This window comes from Naegleria lovaniensis (assembly GCF_003324165.1).
Source record: "Naegleria lovaniensis strain ATCC 30569 chromosome Unknown tig009, whole genome shotgun sequence".
Taxonomy (NCBI): domain Eukaryota; phylum Heterolobosea; class Eutetramitea; order Acrasida; family Naegleriidae; genus Naegleria; species Naegleria lovaniensis.
In genome coordinates this window covers 401640-414291 of record NW_025407831.1, presented here as the reverse complement: position 1 = coordinate 414291, position 12652 = coordinate 401640, and the positions used below count along the sequence as shown (strand labels likewise).

The window sequence follows — 12652 nt, the reverse complement described above, 5'->3', positions numbered from 1 at the left end:
CTTCAAAATAAAGCGAGAGAACAGCAAGAGAAGCAAATACAAGATCGGAAAAAGGAATATTAGTGCTGATGATACGATACTTGTTCGATAATGGGTAAGTGAGAGAAGAAAGGCCAATGAATTCATACTTCTTAACATCTTACAATCACTTCGGAATACAAAGTTATTTGGAATCAGCAGAGAAAATGCAATCGGAAACTGGTATTTCATTGAAAAAGTTTGATACAGCCGACAATATGGATCTCAACACTGTATTGATTGTAGGTGTTTACTGTCACTTGAGTCACTTACAACTCTATTATTAAGGAATTTGAGGAATATTATCAAATGAAGTTTATGAAAAAACCTAAATTATTTAGAAAAATCCAAAGTGGAGATGAAACAACTGAATATGGGCGAGTTCCACCATCAAAATCGCCTTCTACCTCACCCCCCTCAAATATTCCGACCACCAGTAAGCCAACATCTTCCATACCACAATCCACAAAAACAGAGCAACCACCAACATCTAAGGGTGTTGTAGCAACAAAATCAGCTCTTGCATCAACAAGATCAAACAAACCAAATCAGCAACCAGTTCAGGGAAACACAAACACCAAAACGACACAACAAAAAGAGGAAAATAAGGAAAATATGGCAATTGATGTTTCTGGAAGAAAAATTGAAAACAAGCCAATTCTAAAGAAGGCAGTTTTAGAAAACGATGATAGTGATGATAGTGACGAGGATTTCTTCGAGGATCGATTATTAAAACCTCTTCCTGAGAATTTATTTTTCGGAGATATGAGAGAGCTGGCAGAATCAATCCGAAGAGAAATTATTGTTTCTAATCCAATGGTACACTGGAATGACATTTCTGGGCTAAGTTATGCAAAGCAAATGGTTAAAGAAGCAGTGGTTATGCCACTTAAATATCCACAATTTTTTACAGGTCTATTGACTCCTTGGAAAGGAGCTCTTCTGTTCGGGCCTCCTGGAACGGGTAGGTAGTATTTGAAGCACAGGTTAATTTGTCTTACATTTTTCACACAAGGTAAGACAATGTTGGCAAAAGCTGTAGCAACTGAGTGCAAAACGACATTTTTCAACATTTCAGCAAGCTCCATCGTGTCAAAATGGAGAGGAGACAGTGAAAAATTGGTTCGGGTACTATTTCAATTAGCACGACATCATGCACCTTCCACTATTTTTCTGGACGAGTTAGATTCAATCATGAGCCAAAGGGTTTCTGCAACAGAACATGAAGGCTCGCGAAGAATGAAAACAGAGTTATTGATTCAAATGGATGGGCTGTCGAAAAGTAATGATCTAGTTTTCGTGTTGGCAGCCAGTAATTTACCTTGGGATTTAGATCAAGCTGTGTTGAGACGATTGGAAAAGAAAATTCTAGTTGGACTGCCAGACAGAGAGTCAAGAAAGTCAATTTTTAAAAAGTGTCTTACTTCTGACAGGGCAGAATTGAATGAAAACGACTACGATACTCTGGCAGAAATGACTGAAGGGTATTCTGGGTCTGACATTACGCTTGCTTGCAAGGAAAGTGCAATGATTCCTGTTCGAAAGATATTCAAACAACTCGAACAATTAGAGTCTCAAACAGCTAATAATGCGACTCAAGGAAAGAGAGACATGACAGCAAAACCGCAAGAATTACCGCCGATGGACAAGGTCAAAATGAAAGATATTGAATCCTCGCTCAATATCATCAAACCAAGTGGAAATACCTACGAAAAGCACTATGCAGATTGGCAACAAAAATATGGTATTTAATTTAACAGCCGTCATCATTTGTGAATATCTCAGAAAATAATTACAATCCCTTGTTGAAATAGAAAGTTGTGACCTTCTCTCCGTTTGGATTAGTTGCATTGTGGAATTGTTCTTCCAAGTCTGTGTTCTTGATTGGACTCATTTGTGGGAAAATTCCGATACCCAATGGCAAGAAAGCACCAATAAAAACTGTCAGCAATGCCAAATTGGCCAATTGCTTGGACATGGCACTCTTCAAAATTCCTCTTGATTCCATATAATTCATCAACATGGGTTGAACGATCATACTTGGAGCAATAAGAAGAATACGAGAGGTAATTGTTTGAGCAACTCCGAGACGTCCAGCAACTGCGCTCTTTCCATAAGCATTTCCGTCCTTGTCAAAAACAGTAATTCCTTGTGTCATCTCCTCTCTTCTCATCATACCAATATTCAAAACGTTGGCAACAGCAACGGCAGTGAATGGTACAATACTCAACAAGGTGTTCTTGATGGCTGGTTTAAATGCGGAACGTTTAACCCATTCATTCAAACCAACTGCGGTACCTACAGAGCTACCAACTGCGGCTAAATAATTCTTGAAAAGAGTAGCGTTGCTCACTTCGTTGGAAGCATTTCTATTGGCATAATTCACACAAACGTTACAAGTTTGATTTACAGTTTGCCAAAATATTGTACTTGGAATAGAACGAGCAGTCAACATTCCAGAAACAATCAACAAGTTTACAGGAACAAAAGCACTCATACGGAATGCTGGGAAGATGGGTTCCTTGGTATCGGGATGGATGGATGATTGTTTGAGCTTCATGGCATAATAAATTTTATCGGGAGCATATTTTGGATTTGTTTGCAACTCTTTGATATCTTGTTCTGCTTTATAATCATCCAAAAGTGAGATGGCTCCTTTGAGTGTAGAATTTGTTACGAGCAATGTTCTTGGATCAGTAACATTGAAGAAGTGAATAACACGTCCCCAATAAGTATTCTGATCGTATCTGCTCTCATCAACGTTGATTTTCTTGAAGATGGATGATGGTGTAATGGCTGTTGTTGCTGCAGGAGTGCTCATTTTTTTTGTGTTCGCGTTGTAAATTGGAGGCCAGCGCTATTCATCAAAAAGTGTCATCCTTTCTTGGTGAGTCCTGTTTTACAACTCTAGTTGACACACAAACAATCTGCAACGTTCACAAGTTCACAAAATGTTAACACGAAGAGGATTTGTCCAATACAAGCTTGAACAATTCATCAAAGGATATTTTTTATCCATATTTAAAGCTTTTTATTGTCAAACAGAATTTTCTGAGTATTCAATCAAGACTTTAATAAACCCTCGTCTATTGCAACACGCAGAAAACCAAAAGAGCGTTCTTACTTGTCATTGAGTGCAAGATTTTGATAAGCATTTTGAGATATTCGTCTTTAAGGAATTTTACATCAGCATCGGTTTTTCCAATCATTTCATTTCCATGAGCAACAATAATACTTTGCCAATCCCATTCATGTACAATTCTATGCAACTCTTGTTTTGTTTTTTCCTTATCTTGCACCATGGCTCGAAATGTGACAGGAATGACAGGACCTTAAGAATTTCATCCATTGTTATGTCCACAATTCATCATCAAATCTACATACCTTTACCATAAATACCGATCAACTTGGCATATCTAAAGATAAAAGGAGTGTGATTAGGATCATCAACATGGACAGGAACTGGTTCTTTGTAATTCATAACCATGTCACAGGCAATTAAGGTTTTGGTTGGTTTGTGAAAGAGAACCACTTCTGTAAGATAAGGCATTCCTGAAACTGTTTGAAGCTCAAATTGAGATTGCCAATGTAAAGGCCATTCAGGAGGTACGGATCGATTGTCTGGTGGCAACGTGTGAACATGTTTGACAATTTCATGCTTGTCCAAATTGGGAAACTCTGTTTTCAATTTTCCATATAAATTCTCGATAATGCTTTCCTTAATATCATGGGGACAATAAAACACTGGATATTCGCTCTTACTACTATTTGAATTTTGCAAAATAAACTTGGCAAAATACTGTCCTGCAAAAGCCACATGTTCACGACTTGGAATGATAATCATTTTCACTTTTCCTAATCGATCCAATTCTCGTTGCACTGTATCGGTCAAGGCCACAACATTGTACAGACACAATTCACTCTCCATATGATCATGACCTTCTCGATGTGTTTCAGAAGAAGGATTCAACTTGATAACGGCCATCGTACTGCTCACAGCCATAGGAAGACTTTTCATTTGAAAATGATGAACATGGGTCCATAAACATTCATCTCCACTGTTGGGATCTTGATGAATCAATCGGAATGAATGGGCATCAAAATTCTGATACGTAACCTTCTCTTTAGATTTGAGATAGAAATAGGCTCCTGTTAGAATTGAAACCAATCCGAGAGAGGAATAAAAACCAAATTGTAAGAATCGTTGACTCCAATGGGATCGTTGTGGATGATCGGGGCCAGCTCCTTTGTAGTCGGCTTGAAAAGAATGGCTTGTATGAAAAGATCTCTTAAGAGTCAGTGCAGTGTTGTTGTAGATTCTATTCTTGTTTGAAACAAGATGTGAAAAGGAAGGGATATGGTTGACCAAAAGCTTTCGTTTCATTTTTTTTGTAATTGACGAAATTTCACTGACCAAAGCTCAATCAAAATCCAAAACAACACCTTTTTTCGTCAAACAAGTGATGGAACATTCCAAGCCGATCCTATTTTTAAAGCCTCACAGAACAGGTCTGAACGCAAAAAAGTCTTGAAAATTGGAATGCTCGTTCAGATCATGAAAGCCTAACGTAGATGTTATTTCCCAGAACAAGCGTCAATGTGACATTAAGGAAGCTATTAAGAAATCTCTGTAAAGCTCTCAAGTAGACTTTAATGAGAACAAATTCAACATAAACCCTAAATCAAGTTACTCGTACGGCCGAATCCAAGAATTAATTATTAGACGCCAAACGTCGTAATAATCGAGAGATCATCGTACAAGTTAATATTAAGGCAACTCTCCATCGTCACAAAAACATGTCAACAAATATTTGTCAAACCGATTGTATTTGGAAACTAAACAACCTTCCACCTTAACACACAAAAGACTCTTCAACTGAGAGGTTTCACTAACTGAACAATTCGCTCCTTTCCAAAAGGAGAATTCGTGTCGTTTCCACCTTGTGTCATTGTTCCTTTTGAAATCACATTTCAAAAAAAAACAAACAAACACCAAGTATGCGTTCTTGTTCACACGCCGCATGGATTACTCTTCTTGCTGTGTCCATCATGATGGTAGCCATTGCTGTCCAAGCAGCTTTGAATCTTTCACCATCAGCCACTTCCACACAACAATCAAAACACCTGTAATGAACCACCAAAAACCATCACCCGTGTCATCCTTTGTCATGACCAAATTGAATGACAAGATCGAATCCGAATTATGTCCAACATGTGTCTATTTGTTGGATTTTGCTCTAGCTGATTTGGAAGCTGCTGTTGATGCAGGCACTGTTTTTTCATGTATGAGCTTGTGTAAAGTGGTAGCTCCCTATGGTCCTTACGTCTATGCTGGATGTGAAGTCGTGTGTACAGCTGTTGGTGTGAATGCTTTCATTGCTGTTTTAAAGAAGGCTGACTTGGATCCCATTTATGGATGTCAATTATTGAATGTTTGTCCCGTTCATGATTGTACAGCCAAGACATGTGCTACCTTTACCAACGCAGGAGTTATTCCACAAGTCTCTCCAATGGGTGGTAAAGTCATGGCCTATGCACGTTTGAATGTTTTCAATGAGTCAGGTCCTGGACAAGTTGTGTTGAAAGTGACAGGACCATTCTCAGCACCTGACATAACCAGTCGTTATTATCAAGCGGATGGATTCATGCCAGGAGCTTATGAAGTGAAATTTGAGATTAATACCAATGATAATGATGGAACTGGACTCCTCTGGTTCAAGGGAAAGTACAATGTGCAAATCAATGCATGTGAAGGTGAATGTGGTGCTCATCGACCTCATTCTCGTCTCATAGCTCAAGCTAATACTTTTTTCAATTTGACTGATCCTATTTATTAATGAATTCTTCCATTCTTGAATTCCATGGAGTAAATAAATAAATTCATAATTGTCAAGGTTCTTCTTCACTTTCATCATCTTCGAGTGTGTGTTGTTTGACATGTAAGCGTATGATCAATGATTTATTGCTGAGGTTCTTCTCTTGTCGTTTTTCTCAGATTTACAGCAAATGGAAGAGAGTTTTCTTGTGCTTGATTAGGTTTCATCATGATTCGATTCTCTCTTCGATCCTTAAAAGCTTGTCCACTCATGATACTTTGTTTTCGTTCTCTCATGGCTCTGTGCCGAGCAGAATTGGGTCGATTCTCATCCTCGGCAGCACCAGCACTACCAGTAGTAGAGAAGACCCTACAGACTCTTCGGATTGTTTGAGTCGATTTTGTTTCTCTTCCAACATCTTTTGTTGTTGTTGTCGTTGTAATTGTCGTTGACGTTCCTTCTTTTGTCTCTTCTTTCGTTCGGCAAGTTTCTGTCGAATGTATTCCTCAAAACCTGTCATGAAAGCATCGAGGAATGAAAATACTTGTCCAAATAAATCGGTAGGATTCTTACACACGACCTTATCATCCTCAGCAAATTGTTCACATATGGTTTTCAAACTTTGTTCAAGTTTCGATGAAATGACACTCACCACATGCATGTCATTCTTGGCTACCTTTAAAAACTCGGTCATGGTTCTGTAGAATTTATCCGATTGTTTGTTCTTCCAATCTGGAAGTTGTAATTCCTTTTCGAGAGAAGCAACACCTTCTCGAAGTTTCACAACTTCAGTATTCACATCAGGTAAGGAAATTCGAATGGCATCTGCCAAATTACCAAAATCTTCTCTAATTTTCAAAACATCTGGATTCTTGGCCATACAGTGAATACCAATGTATTGAAGAAGAGTGGTTTTACCATCGATGGCTTTGGTTTCTTTGAGTTTGTTTAAACTTCCCAATGTAAAACCATAGGCATCTTTCTTGGATGAGTTGGCATTCAAAAAGTTTGCCATGGCTAAAACAATGGTCAATAAATCTTTGAATTTCTTACTTCTGAGAATTTCTTGAGAGGCATAATGTAAGGTTTCCAAATCTGGAATAATTTCTGGTATGGTATTTTCAAATTTGGATTTAAAGGCCCAAAAGTTCAAACGACTTTGTAATCGAGGAACGTCCTTAATGGCCAAATAGAATTTATCTGATGCTGCCAACAAGTCACGATCTCCATCGTAGGCCAAAATTGCTTGAATTTCTTCATCGGTTGGAGTCTTATCTTTGAGTGATTCAATATTTTGTTGAGTGAGTACTTCTTCATCCATTTCCAAAATGGCATTCTTAATTTCAGAATATTCAAGACGTAAATAACCCAAAATAATGGACAAGTTGTTGGATTTTTGTGGATCAATAAAAGTGACATAGTCTTTCTTTTTACGTTCCTTTTTCTCTTCCTTCTTTTCTTTTGGAACGTTCGAGAAGAGTTCTTCCAATTCATTTGTGTTCAAATCAACTTCCTTAGTCTTTTCAGCAAGTCCTTCCTTAATCCAAATGGTGCTTGCAACTTTTGTTTCTTGATGGCATCTCCATAAAAGTTTTTCACATTCTTCTTGGGAACTCGTTTGGGTAAATCTGGTAATTTTGCTTCGGGAGGTTTGTTAGCAACACCCATGGGTGGAGGAGGAACACCACCGCCCATACCAGGTGGAGGAGGGACGCTACCACTCATACCTGGAGGAGGAGGAACACCCATACCAGGTGGTGGAGGTGGAATGTCACCCGTTGATCCACCCATTCCAGGTGGAGGAGGAGGAATCGACGAGGAAGATGAATCAATTGCACCAGAAGATGCATTGTTCCCAACGATTCCACCATTTCTCTTCAATTCTTCAATCAATAAATCTCGATCTTGAATGGCTTTTAACAATTCCTTATTTTGTCTTTCTAATTCTTCGAATGGAGATTTAAGAGTTGGATCTAATTTGGAAGAAGAGGTGACACCTCCCTTTTTAAGAGTTTCCAATTCCAATGTTAAATCATCACACTTTTTCTTACTCTTTTGAAGTAGAATTTTAGCCATCTTCTCAGATTTGAGTACATCTGGAATTGGATCCAGTTTGGCAGAAAACATGGAATCATGAGTCAGTGAATACAGCATGTTATCAATACTCTTCCAACTGTCCAAAAGAGTTTTTTCATTCTTTGCACTCTCTGATGAATCTTTGAGCAATGTTTGTGAATAATCCAATAAATGTCTCAAAATATTTCGATAATGTGTGAAACCAACACTGCTACCACCTAATCGAATCAACAATAATTTGGAAATTTGAAGAGGATCAGTCAGAGATTTCACATTCAAATTATCATCACTGGATTCCTCTTCTTCATCGTCATCCATGAATCCAGACATCATTTCTTCCTCAAAGGATCTTATTTGATGTTTCAGATTTTGATCCTTAATGACATCATTTTCAGCATCTTTTTGAAGTTTGGTCATTAAATCATCCAATCCAAAAGTTTTGAGTTCATTTCTCAACAACATTCTGATGGAAGTATCTTGAGGAGAATTGATTAATGAGTTAAAAAGTGCCAAAATAAATGCTTTGAGCTTTTCATCCTTTTCATTCTTCAGTGCATCAACGAGATCTGAAAATCTCTTAATTTCCTTGTATTCAAGTTTGTATTGGTTCAATGCTTCCAAGACTGCCCAAAATCCAAGTTCACTAGAAGTACAAATTAACGTAAGTGCCTCTAACGCTGTCATTCTTGTTTTGATGGATTCCTTATTATTCAACAGTCTTGCAATAGCATTCACAGTCGATGGATATTTGATAAATCCATTAAGAGCTCCAAGATCGATCAACGTGCTACAACAATTCAAAGCTTGTTCTTGAATACTTTTTTCGTTAGCTCCTTTAAATGGTTTGTTTGCTTGTAAAATAATTTCTCCCAAATAGAATGATCCCTTCTCATTCACAAATTTGTTACACCATTTCAAGGTTTTTCCTTCTAACTTTTGATTTAAAGATCTCAAATACTCTGGTGTTGGATTTTCAATATTTTCTTTCAATTTTGCAATCTGTACCAAAACTTCTTCTTCAATAATGTCATCGTCTTCATCCGAGTCATCTTCTGGAGAAACTGAAGATCTTCTGGAAGGAGAGGACGACGAGTGCAATGAATTTGAAGATGAAATTTTCGAAAGTGAAGAAGATGAAGAATTATTGGCCAATGATGAAGTTTTTGGTAAATTCGAGCTTGAGCTCACATTGCTACTTTTCACAGGTGTTGTTGGAGAAGAGGTTGTCATTGCAGGTGAAGATCCGCTCGTTAAATTTTTGTCATCTTTTTTCAACACCGATGTCACACTGGGTGAAGTTGTTGATTTGGTTGTGGAAGAAACTGAAGGAGAAGAAGGTGATGTAGTTGTTGATGGATCTTCTTGTTTGTTTCCTCCTCCAAAGAATCTTCTAATTCTTGAAGTGGCTCCCGATGTTGTTGGAGATTCCGATGAAGAATCGGATGAGGTGGTGGCAGTTGTCACAGATGATTTTTTCACAATTGTCGGAGTCGATACAACATTTGATGTTGTCGTGGCAGTAGTAGTAGTCAATGTGGATGATGTTGTCGTGGCAGAACTTTCGGATGGTAAATCCAAAAATGGTCCCTTATATCCTTCAGTGTTATTTGCTTTTACATGATTCGATAGTTCAATAATAGATAACAGAACTGCATTCATGTCAGCATTCTTGTGAAGAGCTTTTAGAGTCCAATCGAGTTTAATTCCCACTTTTTGAACTTGTTGCATGAAATAGGCAATATTTTCCATTTCTTTGAACATGACACCTTTGGTTTCCTTGTTGTAAGTGGGCATTTTGGTACATCGGAGAGCTGAGATTAAACTATTATTCATGATGATGATGATGAAAATTTGAAGATTCCAAAAATTTGTTAAAAGAATGATCATTTTAGAATTTCATTCAGAGAGTGTGAAATTTCATCCACAATCAATAATATTCATTCTCATCATCCATTCAGAATTTTGAACATACCCACATAATAAAACGCCATCTTTTAATGAAGTGTAGGGATCGTTCGGTTTTGAGTACTTTTCTCCAGTAACCTTTTCAATCCATTCTCTGATGGCTTCTTTTTCTTGTTCCGTGACTTTACGGGACATTTTGGATCAGCAAAAGCAAAATCAATGAGTGACTAATACACACACAATGACGGGAGTTGATGAGATCAGCAGATGTCTGCTATTGAATTTTTTTGACAGCTGTTGGCGTCGCAGGAGAAAGGAGATTGATTTTGCCACTGCATCATGTGAGTTCGAACTCAATGAGTCCCATGATGTGATGAAACACTCTTCAGATGCGAGTGCATTTCCCTTCATGCATCATTTATTTTGATCCTCAAGTCCGATGCCTTAAAAACATGTTGAATATTCAACAAGTGAATAAAAAGAAGAGCATCTACACCCCTCAATTCAATAGACACACATTTTCACTTGCACAATGGAGAATTTTCAACTCGTGGATGTTATCGGCGCTCATCATGATGATGATGAAGAAAATACACATGACGACAATGACGACACAAATTCCTTGCTTCATTTCCCATGTGATGTAAAAATTTCATACCTTCTCAATCTAGTTATTGTGAGCGATACGGAACATTTACGATTGTGTTTTTTCGATTTGGATACTTTGGAATTCAAATCCTCTCTCGTGGTGAGTGATCAATGGCGTCCTTTTATTTAGCCATTGAAGAGAATGTCCATTCGTCTTGGAATTCCGAATCAGTCAAAGGTACAAAGACGACGAGTGGTCCATCCGAGAGATTCACATCTTGTACACGGGAGAGACTGGAGGAGTTTATAAAATCAAAATTGAAGAACTGGATCAAGAAACACAAGACGACTCTACTTCCAAGTATTCGGTTCGTCATTGTTGGTGGAGGAGGGCCATGAATGCCCATGATCCCATCTATGGAAAGGATTTAATGGGAACTGTGAAGGGATTGTTTTTGGAACAAAATCGTAATAGTAATACTATGGAGGACAATCTCGTGTATGTGTGTGATGGAGGTTTTTGCAATCGTATTATTATTCTCAAATCATTGGATGGAACGGTGGTCAAAACTCTTGATACGTTTCAAGTCGAATTCATACCTTCATTGATTAAGGATGTTGGAATGGAACAAGTAGTAGTAGTAGGCTTGGAAAATCCAATTTCAATTACCATGGGTAGAATTCCATATGAGGACTACGAGTTGAGCACAAGTGAGGAGAATAACATGCTGGTAATTGGAGAGGCTGGAGGAAGAATTAAAGTATTCACTACTCGTACCTCCTCAAATGAAGAGAATGAAGGATCAGAATGGAAATTGTACAAAATATTCGATTTGAATGAACATTTCGAACAGCCATCACTTGAGAGTGACAATGAACACTCGAAACAAGATTCTGAAGCTGAAGAACAACAGCAACCATTTGAAAATGACAACAATGAAAACTCAAAAGAAGACCAAGATTCCGAAGAAAATAGTGAGCCTTTGAACTCGTACTACTTTAGCTCCTTGTTGTTGGACGAAGAGAGTGGAAATTTATATGTTGGAGATGAAACCAATCATTGTATTCATGTGTGGAATGTGAAAAGTGGTGAATTTGTGGAAACTTTTGGTCAGTATGGAGAGGAAGAAACTGCGGATCAGTTTAACTGCATCACTGGAATGTGTTTTGAAAAGCACAAGAAATGGTTCTTTATGGTGGATTGCGAAAATAATAGAATTAAAATCTGTCAACCATAAAAAGGTCATGTGACATGACTCAATGATTCAAAGAAGAGATATTCTTTCTTCTTTTTCTAATTGGAGTTCTTGTTTTACGAGAGCGTACTGGAATGGGTGAAGCATCAGAGGAAGAGAAGGGAGAAGCTTGTAGTTTCGAACAACAATCAGAGGGTCGTGTGGAGTGTACTTGTTCTGTAGATGATGACAACGACGACGACGGTGATGCAAACAAACTTGGAGAGCTATTCGACAAACTTCTCTTCAACAATGAAGAATCTACTTTGGATGACTTGACTGGAGTCGATGGAGCCTCAAGACCATAATTCTCATGTTCTTCATGAGAGGAATGATCAAGTGTCTGAATGGAATTGTGGTTGTGGTTGGTGGATGATGGTGTTGTCTCACTTGTATTCCTTTGAAAAATCAAACAATCCTTTTCAATGACCTCATCCACAATGAGACCCCATGATTTATGACCTTTAAAACCAGCAACATTGGAAACCATCACCCAAGTAATTTTGTGTCCTTTCTTTGCCTTCTTGGCATATTCTGAATTCTTTTGTTTGTTTTGTTGCATGAATTTGGTTCCATTGATTTCAAAATAGTGACATTGCTTGTTCGTCTTCTTTTCAAACACTTGACCTTCAATTTCTACTTGTTTATGTGTGGAATTATGAAGAGAGTGATGAATGTTCATAATGGTCGTGTCATCCAACTTGACAAAACTGGTTGTGTGGCAATCGAGAGCTTGACAAGATGTTTCAATCGAGTCTCCAATGATGAGTCCCCATTGTGTGCCCATGACCATCCATGTAATCTTCTCACCGTGATGAGAGGCCCGTGTTCCATACTCGGAATTGGATTTGGGATTTTGTTCAATGAAACAAATGTTTTCAACAAATGTATATTTACATTGATTACAAGATCGTAACAAGATGGGATATGACACGGAGGGAAGATCTATGAAATCACCCACTTGTTTGTTATGAAGTTGATGATGAACGGAAAGGGCTGTCGATGTTTTCATGG

At 37.9% G+C, this 12652-nt stretch overlaps 7 protein-coding genes across 7 annotated transcripts; 3 read left to right on the top strand and 4 right to left on the bottom strand.

Moving 5' to 3' along the window:
- Positions 1-68: 68 nt before the first annotated feature.
- Positions 69-1770, top strand: C9374_000205 (uncharacterized protein; the record flags this gene model as incomplete). Its single annotated transcript, XM_044691425.1, has 4 exons — positions 69-94; positions 164-260; positions 307-982; positions 1034-1770. 4 exons carry the CDS (start codon positions 69-71, stop codon positions 1768-1770), a joined length of 1536 nt encoding a protein of 511 aa, XP_044552758.1.
- A 40-nt stretch (positions 1771-1810) lies between these two features.
- On the bottom strand, positions 1811-2839 carry C9374_000204 (uncharacterized protein; the record flags this gene model as incomplete). Its single annotated transcript, XM_044691414.1, has 1 exon — positions 1811-2839. One exon carries the CDS (start codon positions 2837-2839, stop codon positions 1811-1813), a length of 1029 nt encoding a protein of 342 aa, XP_044552757.1.
- Positions 2840-3104: 265 nt separating this feature from the next.
- On the bottom strand, positions 3105-4402 carry C9374_000203 (uncharacterized protein; the record flags this gene model as incomplete). Its single annotated transcript, XM_044691403.1, has 2 exons — positions 3105-3349; positions 3403-4402. 2 exons carry the CDS (start codon positions 4400-4402, stop codon positions 3105-3107), a joined length of 1245 nt encoding a protein of 414 aa, XP_044552756.1.
- A 745-nt stretch (positions 4403-5147) lies between these two features.
- Positions 5148-5855, top strand: C9374_000202 (uncharacterized protein; the record flags this gene model as incomplete). The annotated part of the gene is made up of 1 exon (XM_044691392.1): positions 5148-5855. The coding sequence occupies one exon, from the start codon at positions 5148-5150 to the stop codon at positions 5853-5855; it is 708 nt and encodes a 235-aa protein (XP_044552755.1).
- A 122-nt stretch (positions 5856-5977) lies between these two features.
- Positions 5978-10010, bottom strand: C9374_000201 (uncharacterized protein; the record flags this gene model as incomplete). Its single annotated transcript, XM_044691381.1, has 4 exons — positions 5978-6134; positions 6212-7403; positions 7532-9732; positions 9883-10010. The coding sequence occupies 4 exons, from the start codon at positions 10008-10010 to the stop codon at positions 5978-5980; spliced, it is 3678 nt and encodes a 1225-aa protein (XP_044552754.1).
- Positions 10011-10347: 337 nt separating this feature from the next.
- C9374_000200 (uncharacterized protein) lies at positions 10348-11641 on the top strand (the record flags this gene model as incomplete). The annotated part of the gene is made up of 2 exons (XM_044691370.1): positions 10348-10563; positions 10697-11641. The coding sequence occupies 2 exons, from the start codon at positions 10348-10350 to the stop codon at positions 11639-11641; spliced, it is 1161 nt and encodes a 386-aa protein (XP_044552753.1).
- A 19-nt stretch (positions 11642-11660) lies between these two features.
- On the bottom strand, positions 11661-12650 carry C9374_000199 (uncharacterized protein; the record flags this gene model as incomplete). Its single annotated transcript, XM_044691357.1, has 1 exon — positions 11661-12650. One exon carries the CDS (start codon positions 12648-12650, stop codon positions 11661-11663), a length of 990 nt encoding a protein of 329 aa, XP_044552752.1.
- Between the last annotated feature and the right edge of the window lie 2 nt (positions 12651-12652).